The 21,304-nt window shown below is 44.0% G+C and overlaps 1 protein-coding gene across 4 annotated transcripts in view; it reads left to right on the top strand.

Moving 5' to 3' along the window:
* Positions 1–21,304, top strand: part of EFEMP1 (EGF-like fibulin extracellular matrix protein 1) — a 94,271-nt gene that overhangs the window by 61,858 nt on the left and 11,109 nt on the right. For 3 of the 4 annotated variants that reach the window (XM_073339336.2, XM_073339338.1, XM_073339339.2), the window contains exons 5-8: positions 7,230–7,352; positions 11,522–11,641; positions 16,322–16,441; positions 19,560–19,679. In XM_073339336.2, the coding sequence (XP_073195437.1) occupies positions 7,230–7,352; positions 11,522–11,641; positions 16,322–16,441; positions 19,560–19,679 (483 nt within the window). The remainder of the gene's footprint in view (positions 1–7,229; positions 7,353–11,521; positions 11,642–16,321; positions 16,442–19,559; positions 19,680–21,304) is intronic. The other variant, XM_073339337.2, reaches the window with a different exon arrangement.

The following is a 21,304-nucleotide window of genomic DNA, read 5'->3' as shown; positions in this document are numbered from 1 at the left end:
TCAGCCTACAGCCACCAGTTTGTGTAGAATGCCACCATTACGAAGTCATAGAATATCAGGGTTGGAAGGGACCTCAGGAGGTCATCTAGTCCAACCCCCTGCTCAAAGCAGGACCAATCCCCCATTTTTGCCCCAGATCCCAAAATGGCCCCCTCAAGGATTGAGCTCACAATCCTGGATTTAGCAGGCCAATGCTCAAACCACTGAGCTATCTCTCTCCCTCCAGTTCTTTCACTGTTCTATGTCAGGTTACAATAAGAAACTCTAAGAAACAAGTTGGCTGATCAACGATAAAGCAAATTGTAATTAGTTTTATACAATCCTTATCAACACACACAGTGTAATTACAACTAAGTATACCAAAATATTATGAAGAAAACAAATCAGAATATCAGAAAAACACAAGAGTTACTCTTTTGTATACTTTTATATATCTGCATTCAGCCTGATTTAGAAACTGCATTGAATCATACATATAATTACATGCACAAAAGACTACATTAAAAGAACATTGTTAAGATTGCAAAGTCAAGCATTTAAAAGTTAGAAAATGCCAGAATTCAGTTGCCTGTGCAAACTTTATTCAGCCCCGTTGTGTGTGAGAGAGTACTATTATTTCTGCTTTAAAGATTGGGAACTGAGGCACACAAAATAAGGTCAAAACCATCCACTAATTCTGGGTGCCCAATTTGAAATTCCTACAACCTGATTTTTCAGCGTACTGAACATTATATAGCATTTATATGTTCAAACCACAGCTTCCATTGGCTTCAGTTGCAGCTGTGAGTGCTCAGAACTTCTCAAGTCATGGTCTGAAGTCAGGCAATCAGAAAATGAGGAAAATAATTAGTGGCCACCCACTTGTGAAAAGTTTGGTTTAAGTGATTTGAGTAGCATCATGTAGGTTCTCTCTGCCAGAAGCAGGGGTAGAATCAATGTCTCTGGGGTAGGGATTCTCAAACTTCATTGCACTGCAACCCCTTTTTGACAACAAAAATTACTACATGACCCCAGGAGAGAGGACTGAGGCCGCCCAAGCCCCGCCTTGGGCGGGGGAAAGAGGGTGGTCAAAGCTGAAGCCTGAGCTCCACCACAGTGGGCGGGGGCTCCAAAGCCAAAGTCCAAGGACTTCAGCCTTGGGCAGAGGGCCTGTAGCCTGAGTCCCATCACCCAGGGCTGAAGCCAAAACCCAAGCCCCGCCACCAGGGCTGAAGCAGTGGGGGCTCGGACTTTGTCTTCGGCCCCAGGTCCCAGCAAGTCTAATGCCAGCCCTGGCGACCCCATTAAAATGGGGTTGTGTCCCACTTTGGGGTCCTGACCCACAGTTTGAGAACTGCTGCTCTAGGGCAGCATTCAGCTGCCTTAACCATGAGACCCTCCTTTCTCTTCATGCAATACCCTGCCTCATTTGCTACACATTTTCCATCCCTGTTCCTCCTGATCTATGCGTACCCCATCCCTGGCCCCACCAAGTCAAAGGACCTCATCGTCAGCTGCCTCCTAGAACTAGCCAAGATGGCCATCCATCACTCCAAGAGGAGGAAGCTGGGCACAACCGTGACTGTGGGGCCTATTTCCTGTACCTTGTCTGCTCACATCTCCAGGCAGAGTTCCTCTGGGCAGCATCCACAGATTCCTTGGACACTTTAGAGAAGCAGTGGGCACTGTCCAGGGTTCCCTGCTTGGGGTTCTCCTCTGGATCCGTCATTTTTAAACTCTCACCTCACACCCACTCCTGTTTTTTTCATTCGTTGTCTCAATAACTCATTTGGAGCCTGGGCTTTGTGGTCCCTTCTCCTTATCTGAAGGACAAGCCTTTACTTATGGGCAGGCCTAGACCCACCTGCCCCAGTGGTACAAATAGTACACACTTTCCAGCTTCTGCAAGAAATGAGGCAGGGATTCTACATACAACAGCCTTCTTTGGACACTAACCTGATCATCCCCAGAGCAGATCCATCCTCTGTACGGAATGTGGCCAGGGTTCTGTGAAAAAATAGAATAGAATCATAGGACTGGAAGGGACCTCGAGACGTCATCTAGTCCAGTCCCCTGCACTCATGGCAGGACTAAGTATTATCTAGACCATCCCTGACAGGTGTTTGTCTAACCTGCTCTTTAAAATCTCCAATGATGGAGATTCCACAACCTCCCTAGGCAATTTATTCCAGCACTTAACCATCCTGACAGTTAGGAAGTTTTTCCTAAAGTCCGACCTAAACCATCCTTGCTTCAATTTAAGCCCATTGCTTCTTCTCCTATCCTCAGAGGTTAATGGGAATAATTTTCCCCTCCTCCTTGTAAAAACCTTTTATGTACTTGAAAACTGTTATCATGTCCCTTCTCAGTCTTCTCTTCTTCAGACTAAACAAACCCAATTTTTTCAATCTTCCCTCATAGGTCATGTTTTGTAGACCTTTAATCATTTTTGTTACTGTTCTCTGGACTTTTTCGAATTTGTCCACATCTTTCCTGAAATGTGGCACCCAAAACTGGACACAATACTCCAGTTGAGGCCATATCAGTAGGGCTACACCAAATTTACGGCCATGAAAAATGTGTCACAGACCGTGAAATCTGGTCTTTTGTGTGCTTTTACACTATACTATACAGATTTAATGGGGGAGACCAGCGCTTCTTAAATTGGGGTTCCTGACCCAAAAGGCAATTGCAGGTGGGTCACAAGGTTATTTTAGGGGGGTTGAAGTATTGCCACCCTTAGTTCTCTGCTGCCTTCAGAGCTGGGCAGCTGGAGAGTGGGGGCCGTTGGCTGGGCACCCAGCTCTGAAGGCAGCACCATACCATGCCACCCTTTACTTCTGCACTGATGCCTTCAGAGCTGGGCTGCCAGACAGTGGCAGCTGCTAACTGAGGGCCCAGCTCTATAGGCAGCAACACAGAAGTCAGGGTGACAATACCATACCATTGCCACCCTGACTTCTGCACTGCTGCTGGTGGTGGCTCTGCCTTCAGAGCTGAACTCACAGCCAGAAGCCACCGCTCTCCAGCTGCCCAGCTCTGAAGGCAGCGCCGCTGTCAGCAGCAATGCAGAAGTAAGGGTAGCAGTACCACAACGCCCCCTACAATAACCTTGTGACCCACCTGCATCTCCCTTTTGGGTTTTGTTCATAACGGTTTTGTTCAATATCTTCATTAATGATCTGGAGGATGGCGTGGACTGCACCCTCAGCAAGTTTGCAGATGACACTAAACTGGGAGGAGAGGTAGATATGCTGGAGGGTAGGGATAGGATACAGAGGGACCTAGACAAATTAGAGGATTGGGCCAAAAGAAATCTGATGAGGTTCAACAAGGACAAGTGCACAGTCTGCGCTTAGGAAGAAAGAATCCCATGCACTGCTACAGACTAGGGACCGAGTGGTTAGACAGCAGTTCTGCAGAAAAGGACCTAGCGGTTACAGTGGACAAGAAGCTGGATATGAGTCAACAGAGTGCCCTTGTTGCCAAGAAGGCTAATGGTATTTTGGGATGTATATGTAGGGGCATTGCCAGCAGATCGAGGGACGTGATCATTCCCCTCTATTCACAGTATCTGGAGTACTGTGTCAAGTTTGGCGCCCCACAGTACAAGAATGATGTGGAAAAATTGGAAAGAGTCCAGCGGAGGGCAACAAAAATGATTAGGGGGATGGAGCACATGACTTATGAGGAGAGGCTGAGGGGACTGGAATTATTTAGTCTGCAGAAGAGAAGAATGAGGGGGGATTTGATAGCTGCTTTCAACTACCTGAAAGGGGGTTCCAAAGAGGATGGATCTAGCCTGTTGTCAGTGGTAGCAGATGACAGAAGAAGGAGTAATGGTCTCAAGTTGCAGTTGGGGAGGTTTAGGTTGGCTATTAGGAAAAACTTTTTCACTAGGAGGGTGGTGAAGCAGTGGAACGGGTTACCTAGGGAGGTGGTGGAATCTCTTTCCTTAGAAGTTTTTAAGGTCTGGCTTGACAAAGCCCTGACTGGGATGATTTAGTTGGGGATTGGTCCTGCTTTGAGCAGGGGGTTGGACTAGATGACCTCCTGAGATACCTTCCAACCCTGATATTCTATGATTGTATGATATTCTATTCTATGAACCTTGCGACCCTCCCACAACTCCTTTTTGTGTCAGGACCCCTACAATTACAACACTGTATAATTTCAGATTTAAATAGCTGATATCATAAAGTTTATTATTTTTAAAATCATATGACCGTGAAATTGACCAAAATGGACCTTGAATTTGGTAGGGCCCTAATTATCAGAGCAGAGTAGAGTGGAAAAATTACTTCTCCTGTCTGATCGCAATACTCCTGCTAATACATCCCAGAATGATATTTGCTTTTTTTTTTTTCAACAGTGTTACACTGTTGACTCATATTTAGCTTGTGATCCAATTTGATCCCTTTCTGCAGCACTCTTGCCAAGGCAGTCATTTCCCATTTTGTATGTGTGCAACTGATTGTTCCATCCTAAGTGGAGTCCTTTGCATTTGTCCTTATTGAATTTCATCCTATTTACTGCAGACCATTTCTCCAGATTGTCCAGATCATTTTGAATTTTAATCCTAACTTCCAAAGCACTTTGAATCCTCCCAACTTGGTATCAACCCCAAACTTCATAAGTATGCTCTTGATGCCATGATCTAAACCACTATAATAATGTGTATGTAGAAGGAGGGCAGATTCAGGTGTATGAACAACCTTAATTCTGTCATTTCCTAGCTTTAAGTGCTTTAACTTTGCAAACTTAGTAATGTTCTCTTGATGTCATTTTGTGTGTGTAATTTCCTAACTTAAAAAAAAATTCTTTGTGTGGCCTTATAGTGACATTCACACGGTTCATCACCAGGGTTGGAATCTTTAGATGTGCTACACAGACCTCTGCCACTTGAGCTAACAAGTAACTGATAGTAGTAGTTTGTTTAGTCCTGTACATAGACCAGCACTACAGAAGGATGAGACATTTTGCCAATGGATTTGTGATGGGGGACACTCACCGCTCGTGAGTGCCTCCTCTCAGTTGGGTGTGAACCTGCACTCTCTCTCTTTCTGCTCCCAGCACCCCCTGTCAGCTGTTAACCTCGTCAGGTGGGTCTTCAGTGGCCCCAGCCCTCCAGCCAGTTCACACACTGTCGATATGTGAACAAACAAGCATGTCCCTTCCGGGGTAACAAAAGTACAACAGGGCCTATCACTATGCCCTTGTTGGTACCTGCAGCACTGTCTCTGGGCTCAGTTCTCAGCACCTTCTGAGCTAGCTTTAAGTCTGTCCCTGCCCTGGTATGGAACAATGTCCCCAGGGCTTTCTCCCTGAAGACTATTCACCTTTAGGGTCCTGTGATGTACCCAGCTTTCCAGCCAGGTCACTCCTTCACTTCAGTTGCCTTCCCAGGGTAACAAAGTTCAACAAATGGTTAGCCCACTGCCAGGTCTTCAGCCCCATCCTAGAGCCCTTTAAACTCCAGTCCTGCGCTTGGGCTTCTAAATGAAACTTGTCTCTTTCTCAGGACAAAAAGAGGTCACCAGAATTTTTTGTAACATGCACAGAACAACATATTTTTCACTAGTCTCATTCTTGGAAACAGTTGAAGCATTATAGCTGAAATTTTCCAAAATATGCAACCTACAAAAGATATCCAGCAGTGACAGTTTCATCCCAAATAGTTAATATTTGGCAAAGTTGTAAGCAATTGAAAACAGGTCTTATAATGGGGAGCATCCAGCAACATTAATAAGTGGTGCTACCAGCCCCACATAGAATAAATTCCTATGGAGAAAAAAATTAATACTGGAAATATTTTAAGACACAATCAGTCAGATTTAAGAACTGTTAGAAATCTTTGTTTTGTGACCCAAAGGAATAAGACAGTTGTGATGTTCTGTACCTCGGGGAAACACCCAGCACCCCCATGTTCATCCTAGTAAAATGATTGTGTGGTACCCAATGCAAAGTTTGTCATGTCATGTGTCTTTGGAAGGCTCATGATGCACTGAGCATTGTTGTTCAAGTAATGTTATAGGTTATAATTTCATCTACGTAGTTATGAGGCTGAAAATGTATCCTCATGGCATAAAATAAGCCCAGTGAAAAACTCTCCAAAAGCAGAGAGGCAGTTCAAACCTCATCAAGGCAGGTATGGGACAAATCCAGCCCAGCCTCACAGGAAAAAAGGATGCTGGCCTAGGCAGCAACAAAAGGATTTGTTGGACTCTTGAGTGAGTCACCCCCCCCCCCCGCTTCCTTTGGTCAGTTTGGGACCGCAATGAGGTAATGCTCATCTGACTCTGAAGGCAGGAGGGCAAAGTCAAGAGGGAAGAAAGAATATTATAAAAGGGAGAGACTTTGCCATGCTCTTCCTCTCTTTTCCACCTACATCTACCGACACCACACCAAATGACTGAAGCGCTGATCAAAGGGGAGAGCCTGGCTGAAGAGCAACCAGCCAGCCTGTGGTGAGAAGCATCTAAGTTTGTAAGGGCACTGAAAGTGTTAAGATCAGCTTAGAATGCATTTTGCTTTTATTTCATTTGACCAAACCTGATTTGTTATGCTTTGATTCATAGTCACTTAACATTTATCTTTGTAGTAATGAATCTGTTTGTTTATTCTACCTGAAGCAGTGCATTTGGTTTGAAGCATGTCAGAGACTTCCCTTAGGATAACAAGCCTGGTACATATTAATTTTTTTGTTAAATTTACAAACTCATATAAGCTTGCAGCATCCAGTGGGCAAAACTGGGCACTGCAAGATGGAGGTTCCTAGGGTTTTGTCTGAGGTCGGAGGTATTGGCTAGTGTCATTCAGTTGCACAATCCAAGGAAAAAGAAAAGGAGGACTTGTGGCACCTTAGAGACTATAAGGTGCCACAAGTCCTCCTTTTCTTTTTGCGAATACAGACTAACACGGCTGTTACTCTGAAACAATCCAAGGAGCAGCTTACCAGAGGCTGTGCGTGAACAGCCCATGAATGGGGGTTCTCACAGCAGAGCAGGGTAAGGCTGGCTCCCAGAGTCAAGGATTGGAGTGATCTAGCAGATCACCAGTCCAGATAACACCAGAGGGGAATGTCACAACAGTGTTGTGTGTTCTGTAAATAGAATAAACCCTGGCATAAAAATCTTTTGAATGGATTTGAAACTTGCTATCTTCATTTAAAGCATGGTTTGGAGATGGGTAAAAATTTTTAAATTTGAACCAAAGTTTCTGACTAATGTTGTGTTTGCTTTTTTATGAAGATATAGATGAATGTGCAACAGGAACCCATAACTGCAGGGCAGATCAAGTATGCGTCAATTTAAGAGGGTCTTTCAGCTGCCAGTGTCCCTCAGGTTACCAGAAACGAGGGGAACAGTGTGTTGGTAAGTTCTGAACTAGCATAAGCGATGTTCATTGGCTATCAAGGTCCATTTTCAAACTTTATGTGGAATTATAAAGTAACTCCACATAGTTTAGAAACAGGCCTGCCAATGGGGTGGGCAAAAGGGGCAATTGCCCAGGGGCCAGGGTAATTTAAAAGGGCCGTAGGGCCCATTATCCACCGCTGTAGCTCAAGGCTCAGAGGTGACACCGGGGGTGGAGGGCAGGAAGGGTTGGCCACCCACTCTCCCCAGACACCTGCTCAGGGCACTTGACCCAGCAGCCAGCCTTGGCTGGGGAGAGAAAGGGGTGGGGCCAGAGCCGGAAGGGAAAAGGAGGGGACAGAGCCTCTCCTCTTCTGGCCACGCTGCCCGGTGCAGCGCAGCAGCTGCCCTGGGGTTCAGCTTCTCCAGTGACAGTGGCCGAGTGAGCCAGAACTCTCCCTGGCATGCTCAGAGTCAGCTCCCATCCCCCAAAGCTAGGCCTGGGCAAGGCAGGGAGCAGCAACAGCGGCAGCCCTCTCCCTGCCCAGGCTCAGCTTCTGGGGACAGGAGCTGACTCTGAGCATGCCAGGGAGGGCAGGGGACTCCGGCTCACTTGGCCACTATCACCAGAAGCAGAGCCTGAGGGGAGTGGCCTGCTGCTGCCGCAGCCAGGCACTCTCCCAGGCAGCTGCTGTGCTGCACCGTGCAGCATTCGGGAATGGCTCCAGAGCCTGGTGGCCAGAAGAGCAGCTGAACAGCAGGGCTGGCACAGCAGGAGGACAGAGCCCCCCCCCCACTCAGGTAACGTGGGCTGGGGAAAGCGTGGGGGGCGCAGGCTGGGGGCAGGGTGGGGAGGAATAACGTGGGAGGGGTCTTGTGGGGGTGTCACATGTCCTCCCCTTAGCTGGTGCCCCTCTTTGAGTCCCTCCCACCAGTCATCGCTGTCAGGGCTCCTAGGCACACGCAGGATGGTCCCAGCAGCGGCGCAGGCAGCCAGGTGGGCGCGTAGAAGCCATGGCCATGCCAGAAGAGCGTGCCCAGCAGCACAGCTGGCAGCAGCTTGCTGGGCACCAGCCAGCGCAGGCAGCATCACCACCTAAATGTCAGGCGGACGCATCCGCGCAGGCTGGGGGCCCATTGACTGTTCTGCCCTGGGGCCCAGAATTGCTGTCAGAGGGCCTGTTTAGAAAGATGATGGATGAAAAGTAAATAGTTTCTAAAGGATGTAGCTGCAAACTATTTTAAGCATTTTCAATACTTTTAATTGAATTTAGCTGTTACCATATTTATTACTTGTATGGGGGTAGTGCCCAATTGCCCTCAGCACAATTGTGAGCCAAGTGCAACTCCCATTAATATCAGTGGCAGTCTTTCCATTGACTTTAGTAAGAGTTAGATCCAGCGTTATAGGCCTAGGCACTGTGTAGACACACAAGACAACACAGTCCCTGCCTTGAAGAGCTTATACTCAGTGGAAATTTTGGGTCCAGATATCTTCTCTTTGTGACATATCAGCCACTGTTCTGAATCCCTAAGAGCCAAGAGCAGGGGCTGTAAACTCTGAACTACTCACATAATAATAAGCCCTAATTCATGAAGGAACTGGATTCAAATCTTGACTTCACTGGAAGTGTTGCCTTCACAAGGGTCACAAGATTAGGCCATACATTTGTCACATGTAAGAAAAGTGTGAAATAGTAGAATAAAAGGCATATCATTAGCTGATGTCTAATAGTACCTCTGCAATATACACTGGATCAGACAAGGTGATGGCATAGGTGCTGGAACTAGGGTGCTGGGGATGCTGTCACACTCCCTGGCTTGAAGTCAATGGAAAGATTCTCAATGACTTATATTTGCCAGTTTTCTGTGCAGGACCAGGATGAGTAGTTTGGCATATAGATAGGGGAATCATTTTGACAAGTTGTTGATTCTTATAAAAAAAGTTATGCTTTCACTAGAAGGTATATTCCCATTGTACAGTAACTCCTTTTCATTTCAACAGAATTAGGGTTCAGCTTGTACATAAAGGTCTAATGTAACATTGAAAGTAAAGAACCATCATGATAAATTACTAAAAGTCAAAGTTTTATATGTATGTTTAAATTAAAATATACATATGCTCTCTAGAAGGGAAAGTTTCCCTTCTCCTACTTCCCCCTGTGTGACTTAGGTCAGAGTATAAAACAGCACAAAAACAATGCTACAGTTAAGTACTGTCAGCACTTCATAATAAAACCACTCCTAAGTGAGCCAGAAAAAATCATTTGGGGCAAAACCTTGATAAAGTCTCTTATCCTGGGAGGAAATTATCCTTTAAAGTTTGAACAAAATTATTCCAGACTTTTTCTGGCTTGAAGGCAGAAAAAGACCCTTTTCTAACTTTAATTTTATTTTTAATTTACTCAAAAAATGTGTCTTGATGAGGTTTTTTTTTATTATTTGATTTAAGGGTTTGATTTTTTTATAAAGTTTGTTCAGATGCAACAAAGATATTTTCTGAAACATGGAGACTGCAGATACAAGGAAACTTTTTTTGGCAACATTCTTTCAAACAGAAAATTTGGTTCTCTGATCAAATCCTGCCTACCTAAGGTTTCCCATAGTCTTTCATAGAATCATGCGCACAAATGGTATAGCCAAGTCCTTCACACTAAACTCACACTGACTTAGGGTCTGAGCTTGCAAATATATACACACAGAGAAGTAACTTTAAGCACAAGCATAGTCTTATGGAACTCAAAAGATTCAATGGAACTACTGTTTCTCTGAAATAAAAGAGCTGTAGTGAGCACCCCCTGTAGTTAAGATTGCCAAACCCTGTTCAATCGAAGCCCTGTTTCCCATCACTCATAACTGTCTAAAATTCTCAGCTTTTGGACGTGAGACTACTAAGTTTTTGAAAAAAGGGGTAAAGTCATTTTTTAATATTAAAGTGAAAAAATGAACACTTTCCCCATTGTAAAAAAATACATCTACAACAGAAACAGCTGGGGGTAGGAAACTCTAAATTTGGCATGAAAATGAGAACTGCCTTTCACTGTGTTCCAGTGAAAACTGGGATTTATTTGACTGAGTGCTGAGCCTTTTAGAGATCACATTCTCTACATGCATAGAACTTTGCATGGATTTCTTTTGCTAAGCTAAAGAAGATTCTCCCGTGCATGCATGGCCAACTTAGCTATTAGTCATAGAAACTGTTCTGCAGATGCACATGAGCTGAGGCAGAGGCCCATCAGTGCCTGTGGCTTGACCCATGCATAGCTTGCAACGTGCCAAGAGGTCAAGGTAGGGCTGTTGAACACTTTATACAGTTTGTAGGTGGAATACCCGCTCGGCTGCACTTTAGGAATGCTGAAACTGGGAAAGGCAGCATGCTCCACCCCAGAATTATGGCCAGTCTGCAGGGAAAGTTAATACTGCCTGAGACAACATTGGCTTCAATCATGCAATCTTATTTCCTCCACAGAGTCAGAGAGCACAGCCAGGGGCCGGCAGCCAGTGGCTATAGGGAACTGCTGTACTGTCTTGCCTAGGAAGAGATGGTGAGGAGTGAGGGGAGTCTTCTGAGTAGCTGGCCAAGTCCTGTTGGGGGATGGAGCCCACATTCCCCTGAAATCCCAGCTCTCCACTTCTTTCCCTGCTCACTTCAGACCCCTGTCACTCCCATGGACTGGGGACAGAGCGAGTGCTTAGATTCTGAATTGCTAATGGAGCTACAGAGGTTTAGCATTAAGTTGCTGCTATGTGTACTTTTGTTTAGGAAAGGATCATGAGAGCCACTCTGCTCGTCCACTTTATGTCTGGTCAAGATCCGGTCAGGAAGCATGTTCTAAGTTTACAGAACAAATAAAGAGATCAATACTACAGTAAGGGTATAATTTAAACACTGAATAAAGGATAATGTTTATGTGTATTGACATCATTGGCTGAGCAAACACACTCAGTGTAAAGCTGATTTTAACGAAACTTAAGGCGTGAAGACAAGAGAAAGAACACAATGCTGCTCCCATTGAAGTAAAGGAGGGACTTAAGTTGGAGCAGAATTGAGTTGCAAATTAGCTTCTCTCTTTTCATTTAATCAGATCACTTTACACTATTTATTTGGGCACAAGATGGCAACAGTGAACTTTTGTTATTACATTTGAGCTAACATTTTTACTGTTTTGCTCTTGTTATGGTAACAGACATAGATGAATGCAATCTCCCTCCATACTGCCACCATAGATGTGTGAACACTCCAGGTTCCTATTACTGCCAGTGCAACTCTGGGTTCCAGTTAGCAGCCAACAATCACACTTGTGTAGGTAAGCACTTCTCTGTATATCCATATGAACCAGCCCATGTGGTTACAAAAGACAACTACTGACTCATTGCTAGCTTTCATCAGTTAAAGTCACCGGACAGAATACTTTAAAGTATGTCATGCTTTCCTAGGCTTACAGACTCTTGGAACCAATCAAAGTAATAATCTTGAGGAACACAGAATCCTTGGACACAAAAATGGAGACTCACTTTGAAAATGGATTATTTTGTTGGCAGACTGGTTTCTGTGGGCCATGAGTTTGGCAATCTGATCATCAGGGTACTGAACTCATTATTAAATCTTGGACCTGACTCTCCTCTCAGTTACGCTGGTTTTACACTAGTGGTCCATTGACTTTAATGCAGTTACTTCTGATTTACAGCAGCTTGAGATCAGAATCAGGCAGAACTGGAAACTGGGGAAAGAAATGCCAAGTTCTTACAGCTAAGGTTAATTCGCTGCAGCACATGATAAAAGAAAACACGACTTGGCATTTCAAATATGAATCCTTGGGAAATAGTATTAAAAATTAAAATGAGTGATTTGGGGCATGCTGAGGACTAGTGTGATTGTAAATAAAATGCTAAAGGGATCCTTGCAACAATTGGGAAAAGGCAAAAAGTGTCCATATTTTAAAAAGGGACCAGTCAGCCTCACTTCAGTCCCCGGCAAAATCATGGAGCAGGTCCTCAAGGAATCCATTTTGAAGCACTTGGAGGAGAGGAAGGTGATCAGGAACAGTGAACATGGATTCACGAAGGGCAAGTCATGCCTGACCAACCAGATTGCCTTCTATGATGAGATAACTGGCTCTGTGGATATGGAGAAAGCAGTGGATGTGATATATCTTGACTTTAGCAAAGCTTTTGATACGGTCTCCCACAGTATTCTTGCTAGCAAGTTAAAAAAGTATGGATTGGATGAATGGACTATAGGGTGGATAGAAAGCTGGCTAGATTGTCGGGCTCAATGGGTAGTGATCAATGACTTCATGTCTAGTTGGCAGCTAGAATCAAGCAGAGTGCCCCAGGAGTCGGTCCTGGGGTCGGTTTTATTCAAGATCTTTATTAATGATCTGGATGATGGGATTAATTGCACCCTCAGCAAGTTTGCAGATGACACTAAATTGTTGGGAGAGGTAGATATGATGGAGGGTAGGGATAGGGTCTAGAGTGACCTAGACAAATTGGAGGATTGGGCCAAAAGAAATCTGATGAGGTTCAACAAGGACAAGTGCAGAGTTCTGCACTCGGAAGGAAGAATCCCATGCACCGCTACAGGCTGGGGATCAACTGGCTAAACAGCAGTTCTTCAGAAAAGGACCTGGGGATTTCAGTGGATGAGAAGCTGGATATGAGTCAGCAGTGTGCCCTTGTTACCAAGAAGGCCAACGGTATATTGGGCTGTATTAGTAGGAGCATTGCCAGCAAATCAAGGGAAGTGATTATTCCCCTCTATTCGACACTGGTGAGGCTACACCTGGAGTATTGTGTCCAGTTTTGGTCCCCCCACTACAAAAGGGATGTGGATAAATTGGAGAGAGTACAGCGGAAGACAATGAAAATGATTAGAGGGCTTTGGGCACATGACTTACGAGGAGAAGCTGAGGGAACGGGGGTTATTTAGTCTGCAGAAGAGAAGAGTGAGGGGGGATTTGATAGCAGCCTTCAATTACCTACAGGGGGGTTCCAAAAGATGGAGCTCGGCTGTTCTCAATGGCGGCAGATGACAGAACAAGAAGCAATCGTTTCAAGTTTCAGTGGGGGAGGTCTAGATTGGATATTGGGAAACACTATTTCCCTAGGAGGGTGGTGAAGCACTGGAATGGGTTACGTAGGGAGATGGTGGAATCTCCATTCTTAGAGTATTTTAAGGCCCAGCTTGATAAAGCCTTGGCTGGGATGATTTTGTTGGTGTTGGTCCTGCTTTGAGCAGGGGATTGGACTAGATGACCTCCTGAGGTCTCTTCCAACCCTAATATTTTATGATTCTATGAGCCATTAGACCATTACTGAGTTTGATGGAATCTACAGGATTTTTTATTGGAAGACCTAGAGTTAAGAAGAAGAAAGGAGGACATTGGGCTGCAAGCAGATTTGCCTAATGAGGTGCAAGATACTAAAAGAAATAGTCATGTTGAATGTAACTTTTTGGTAGAGGGCTGTTATTTCGAAAGTGAAGCAGATAAAAAAGGTGATTTTCCAGGAGCCAAGAGTAGATTTATTTCCATATGTGGCAAAAACTACTCAGTCACACCAGTGAAGATACATGCAGTCCATGAAAGAATTTATGAAGAAGGGAACTAATGTTTCCATTTCATCCACTGCTATTGTGTGGGTTCAAATTAATAAGTAAGTGGGCGGGGGGAGATCTGTTTTCACTGAATATGACTAAGCTAAATGGTTATATGATACATAAAGCTAAATCCTCCCCCACTTTGAGGTTGAAATGACCATCAGGGGAAAACAGATCTTCAGGCCCCAAGAGAGGATATTGCAGAAGTCCTGGCCCCACTGAAATCTATGGAGTTTTTGCCATTGACATGAGTGGAGCTGAGATTTTACTCAGGGTATGATGGATTTGGGAAGGGAATTGGCCATTGAAACGTATGGATGTTGTGACTGGCAGGGAACAAGCCCACCAATCACTGGGCTTCTCCCGGGGTTTCACAGCTGCCACCACTGCTCCAAAGCATTGCCATGCGATATGCCATATACATACATAGACCTTCTCCATGGTGTTGAAATGCCACAGAATCATAGAATATCAGGGTTGGAAGGGACCCCAGAAGGTCATCTAGTCCAACCCCCTGCTCGAAGCAGGACCAATTCCCAGTTAAATCATCCCAGCCAGGGCTTTGTCAAGCCTGACCTTAAAAACCTCTAAGGAAGGAGATTCTACCACCTCCCTAGGTAATGCATTCCAGTGTTTCACCACCCTCTTAGTGAAAAAGTTTTTCCTAATATCCAATCTAAACCTCCCCCACTGCAACTTGAGACCATTACTCCTCGTTCTGGCAAGCTACTTCTACTTTTACAGTGGTTTAGTTATAATTTCAGATTGTCTTGAGGTGGTATACATCACACAGAGCTGCTATTCCCCCTGGCTGCTTCCTATCCCCTTGCTCCACTCCACTATTGCTGAGTGGAACACGTCCACAGTGCAACGGGAGAGGCAGCTTCCTGGGGTGGCTGTGAAAAGGAAGACACCCTCCACACACTTTCCCATCCCCAGATCCCTTCACAGGTACTGAACCATTCAATTCTCTCCAAGCTGTGTGAGCAGAGGAGAGCCCATAGCTTACAAGGAATATTTCTTCAGGTATTTGTGTTACTATAGCACCAAGAAACGTGAAAGATCCTTTACAGCACATCCTTCTCCTGTTACCAGCCTCAAAGCTCAACATGTCTCATCTCAAAAGGAAACTTTACAAATGGCTGATTGCAATTTTTGCTATATTATGTGGCGAACTGTTGTTTGCAATGAGTATCTCTGTTAACTGTAATATTTGTATGACACCTCAGAAATCCAGAGTAGATACATTCGTGTAACAACTTTTGTACCTCTTGAGAGTGGATAAACTTTAGAGAAGCATATACATAAATTTGTTTTTTCTGTCTTTTTGTTTAGTGTTTCTGATAACATTGTTCTCACAAATGTCACTGCACTTTTATCAAAAACTATTTAACAGAAAAAATGCTTCACAGACATTCCTCCCTATCCACTTTTTAAACATATATGGGCTAAATGTTTTACTCCCCAGTTGAATTTTTGATGAATGGTTGATTTTAATAGACATTTTGATAGAGAAGTGAATTTTGTCAGTTGTATTAGTTATATCTGCACCTGAATATTTCTGACATTGTTTATATATTAAAACTGTAAAAGTTCAATAATGGTTGCATCTGACAAAACACATTAGGATGTGAATGAAAAGTATTTTCTCTTGTATTCCTCTTCTGTGTACACTAAAAATCTATATTCAAGTTGGTACACATAAATAAATTAGTCAACAGTGTATGGAAAATAAGTGTTAAAGACCCCAGAGAGGGGTATTGCAGGTTCCTGTACATAACTTTCCATTGAAAATGCCCCCTTTTTCAGATTGCAGTATCCTCACACATGTTCTTAAGATGGGCACATCATGGAAAGAATCTAGCATCAAAAAAATGCCTGCCCCAATATGGTCTATGCCTTAGAGCTCTGCAAAACTCTCTACTGGTCTAAACGGCTCATGTTATAATTGTAATGGAATTTAAAAGAACAGATTTTAAGAGTAATAAATATCTCAGATAAAATCTTAACCACTGCATGCTGAGAGTCTTATCAGTATGTGTTCCTTATATCAATTATTCATAGACTTGGCATTTCATACCTTGACTTGGCATTTCATGGAAAAAAAGATGCTGGAATGTGGAGTTTAATAGCTGTACTAAACATTTTTGGAAGAGTTCATTACATGTTAGAATAACTCTCATTCCTGGAAAAATATTCCAGTTTTTCTACAAGGAATGAAGAGCACAGATCTGACAGTGTTCCAGCAACTGCAAAATCTTTATTGATATATTCTTCTAACTTTTGCAAAGTGGTGGACCCAATCTAAGGACTAATAATTTGATCATCTTAATTATCAGATACAAAGAACAAGATGTGCATGAAGATATGTAACCTTTCCTTTCAGATATAAACGAATGTGATGCCAACAACCCATGTGCACAACAATGCTACAATATACTTGGTTCTTTTATCTGTCAGTGTAATCCAGGATTTGAGTTAAGCAGTGATAGAATCAACTGTGAAGGTAAACTACGCTTTATACGTTTTAGAGTAACAGCTGTGTTAGTCTGTATTCGCAAAAAGAAAAGGAGTACTTGTGGCACCTTAGAGACTAACCAATTTATTTGAGCATAAGCTTTCGTGAGCTACAGCTCACTTCATCAGATGCATACTGTTTTATACATAATGTCATAATAGAAAGATGATAGTACATGATAACTGCCATTTTTCTGAGTCTGCATTTTTTCTGAGAAGTTATTCTGTGAATTAAGAGGTATGGGGGTGGTTCTAGTCAGACTGAGGTCTGGCATCCCTATTGGTGGCCATAAAATTTGCAGCCATAAAATTTGACATATTTTTGCACCTGCCAGAATGAATTGCAGGCACAAGTGTGAGTAGTTGTACCTATATTCAGGTAGGTAGAGATGCTGCTACTCAGATGTGTACTCACAATTCAGTTGCAAACACAAAATTGCATACACCCATTTTTCAGGCAACACCTGGGTTGGGGGACACACTTCTGAAAACTTACTCCTGAAACTAACTTGAATGGTGTTTGTTCTAATACAGATTATCATGACAAACTAGAAATGGAGGCAAACCTAAACAAGGATAACTTTGTGTGGTGTAAAATTGCTCTAAACAAATCCTCTTACATTTGTCATTCTAAAGAAGAGACAGTTGTGCCTTTGAGTTGCTTTTATGCAAGGGGATGTCCAAACAGCATCTCCTGACGATTATACAATCAGCACTTAATTTTCTGGTTCAATATTTCTGGTTTAATTTTAATGGTTCTGTGGATGAAGGGAAAGCAGTGGATGTATTGTTTCTTGACTTTAGCAAAGCTTTTGACACGGTCTCCCACAGTATTCTTGTCAGCAAGTTAAGGAAGTATGGGCTGGATGAATGCACTACAAGGTGGGTAGAAAGCTGGCTAGATTGTCGGGCTCAACGGGTAGTGATCAATGGCTCCATATCTAGTTGGCAGCCGGTATCAAGTGGAGTACCCCAAGGGTCGGTCCTTGGGCCAGTTTTGTTCAATATCTTCATAAATGATCTGGAGGATGGTGTGGATTGCACTCTCAGCAAATTTGCGGATGATACTAAACTGGGAGGAGTGGTAGATACGCTGGAGGGGAGGGATAGGATACAGAAGGACCTAGACAAATTGGAGGATTGGGCCAAAAGAAATCTGATGAGGTTCAATAAGGATAAGTGCAGGGTCCTGCACTTAGGACAGAAGAACCCAATGCACAGCTACAGACTAGGGACCGAATGGCTAGGCAGCAGTTCTGCGGAAAAGGACCTAGGGGTGACAGTGGACGAGAAGCTGGATATGAGTCAGCAGTGTGCCCTTGTTGCCGAGAAGGCCAATGGCATTTTGGGATGTATAAGTAGGGGCATAGCGAGCAGATCGAGGGACGTGATCATTCCCCTCTATTCGACATTGGTGAGGCCTCATCTGGAGTACTGTGTCCAGTTTTGGGCCCCACACTTCAAGAAGGATGTGGATAAATTGGAGGGAGTCCAGCGAAGGGCAACAAAAATGATTAGGGGACTGGAACACATGAGTTATGAGGAGAGGCTGAGGGAGCTGGGATTGTTTAGCCTGCAGAAGAGAAGAATGAGGGGGGATTTGATAGCTGCTTTCAACTACCTGAAAGGGGGTTCCAAAGAGGATGGCTCTAGACTGTTCTCAATGGTAGCAGATGACAGAACGAGGAGTAATGGTCTCAAGTTGCAGTTGGGGAGGTTTAGATTGGATATTAGGAAAAACTTTTTCACTAAGAGGGTGGTGAAACACTGGAATGCGTTACCTAGGGAGGTGGTAGAATCTCCTTCCTTAGAGGTTTTTAAGGTCAGGCTTGACAAAGCCCTGGCTGGGATGATTTAACAGGGAATTGGTCCTGCTTTGAGCAGGGGGTTGGACTAGATGACCTTCTGGGGTCCCTTCCAACCCTGATATTCTATGATTCTATGATTGATTCTAAGAATGAGGGGGGATTTGATAGCTGCTTTCAACTACCTGAGAGGTGGTTCCAGAGAGGATGGTTCTAGACTATTCTCAGTGGTGGAAGAGGACAGGACAAGGAGTAATGGTCTCAAGTTGCAGTGGGGGAGGTTTAGGTTGGATATTAGGAAAAACTTCTTCACTAGGAGGGTGGTGAAGCACTGGAATGCGTTGCCTAGGGAGGTGGTGGAATCTCCTTCCTTAGAAGTTTTTAAGGTCAGGCTTGACAAAGCCCTGGCTGGGATGATTTAATTGGGGATTGGTCCTGCTTTTGAGCAGGGGGTTGGACTAGATGACCTCCTGAGGTCCCTTCCAACCCTGATATTCTATGATTCTATGATTCTCTGTCCGAGCCGCACTGGATCATAGGGAGCAGGAGCAAGCCTTAGACATGATGTCTCCAAAGAGCTCCCAGTCCAAGAGTAAAAGACTGAGCTCAGGTCTCCAATATGATAAAACACATTATGCTAATGTCAAGACACCCCCTAATTCTATTGATTCATCTATTTTTTCAGAAATATCACATAAGTTGTTAAATAAAATTAAATTCCATCCTAAATTGCTTTTACTGACAGCTAGTCAGTTAGGGAAAGCTACGGAAGGCAAAAGAGAATAGGATGTAGCCAATACTATTTGAAGGGAGAAAATGATCCTTATCCTCTTCTCAAGAGCAGTTCACATTGATTACACTGGGAGTTGCATACATACGTCAGGGCAAAATATTTTCCCTGAACTAATAACCAAAGTGGTCAATGCTTTGATCAAGGGTTGGGGGGAGAGGGAACCACCCACATTTTGGAACACTAAAAAATGACTTTCTAAAATTATTTTCCCAAACCTGTTCTGAACACTTTGTCATTTAATCTCTGTTTCCTAGAGTATATTTCTTAAACATCTGATCTTTAGAGAGAGTTACATATACCCAGTAGAATTAGCTTTTTTGGTGACAACTTTAAGTTGCTTAAACGTAGCGCATTCATTTCAGATTATGGAGAACTTCCTTCTTTCAGACTGGATATATTTTACTTCTGTTAAAGCTAATGTGTAGTAATAGTAAATTAATATATTAATACTTTCTGTGATAAGACAGGTTTTTAAGACAATAAGTTCAAGCTATTTTGCTGTTCTCCAGATATTGATGAATGTAGAACTTCAAGTTACATATGCCAGTATCAGTGTGTCAATGAGCCTGGGAAATTTTCATGCATCTGCCCTGAGGGGTACCAGGTGGTAGGAGCTAGAACATGTCAAGGTAAGTGAACGGATTTTAACATTTTAAAGTACTGCAATAGTGCATGTGTGTATCTTTTGTAACAGGATTACCCGTATACTAGAGTAAGAAAGGGTACAACATTGCTTGACAATTGCCACATAACTTACATGAGTTACATTTTTTAAAAAATTCTGATCTCTCTTGGAATTTTTATGATTTCAGAACAAAATTTTCAAACATGGGTGTGTAGTAAATTTAGACGCCTACATCCATAGTTAGGCACTTAAACAAGCAGCCTGATACAGAGAGAGATGAGTACCTCTGCAAATCAAGCCAGTTGTTCAGGTATTGTGACGGGGCAAGGCCAGATGGCTATAGAAAAGTAGTGGGAGATAGATATATTAGCTCCAGGCTAAACAAATCCCTGGTACCAGGATAAGTGAAATGGCAGCTGCTCCAGGTCAATTAAGACACCTGGGGCCAATTAAGAACTTTCCAGAAGGCAGGGAGAACGCTAGGTTGACTGGGACACCTGAAGCCAATCAGGGGCTGGCTGAAACTAGTTAAAAGCCTCCCAGCCAGTCAGGTGGGTGTGCATGTCAGGAGCTGTAGAAGGAAATTGTGCTATTGGAGAGGCTGAGTAGTACACACCATATCAGGCACAAGGAAGAAGGCCTTGAGGTAAGGGTGAAGTGGAGCTTGAGAAAGTGAGGGCTGCTGTGGGGGAAGTAGCCCAGGGAATTGTACATGTCATGTTTCTAAAAGGTCAGCTACCATAGCTGATGCTATTAGGGTCCCTGGGCTGGAGCTTGGAGTAGAAGGTGGGCCCGGGCTCCCCCCTGCTTTGCCCCCAATTAATCACTGAGACTGGGAGACAACAGAGACTGTGCAAGGAAGGATAGCTTCTCCTCACCTCCCTCACTGGCTTATGATGAAAATGGCTCAATAGACTGTGACCCTTGTCTCTACAGAGAGAAGGGTTACGTAGAGCCTCTGAGGTTAGCGAAATCTGCCAGGAAATGTGGGACCCATGGAGGCAAGGACAGAGCTTTTCACAACTGGTGTCAGGAGTGGGATTTTGTTCACAATGTGGTGGAAGAAAGAGGTTTTTTTAAAAAAAAAGTGCACTAGGGTTTTGGATTGTTTGTTTGTTTTGGTTTGTTTGTTTGCTTTGTACCACAGTGGAGGAGGTGGTAAGAGCTCTGGTACAAGCCATGGCAGCCCAACAGGAGGCCACCTGGGTTCAGGCAATGGCACAACAGGAGTCTATGCGGTTACAGCACGAAACAATCAATTATTGATGAGCCAGGTGACCCAAGATCGTGCCGTCTTGAGAGAGGTGGTGGACTAGCTGAAGCTCCTCACCACCCAGGCCTGGGGATCTGATGGGACGCGAACCCTGAGGGGCACTGGTTGTCTGCCAAAGACGATGTCAGGAGATAACGTAGAGGCATATCTCCTCTCATTCGAAAGGACTGCTCAGCGTGAGGCATGGCCCCTGGAGCAGAGGGCCAGCATTCTCACCCCTTTTTTGTGTGGAGAGGCCCAGAAGGCCTACTTTGACTTGCCTGCCACGGATGCCACTGACTATACCCGTCTGAAGGCAGAGATCCTAGCACGATCAGGGGTAACGGCAGCGGTAAGGGCCCAGAGGTTCCATGAGT

Source organism: Lepidochelys kempii, chromosome 3 (genome assembly GCF_965140285.1).
Source record: "Lepidochelys kempii isolate rLepKem1 chromosome 3, rLepKem1.hap1, whole genome shotgun sequence".
NCBI lineage: Eukaryota > Metazoa > Chordata > Testudines > Cheloniidae > Lepidochelys > Lepidochelys kempii.
The sequence above is the reverse complement of the archived record's forward strand: the minus strand, read 5'-3'. Positions and strand labels throughout refer to the sequence as shown.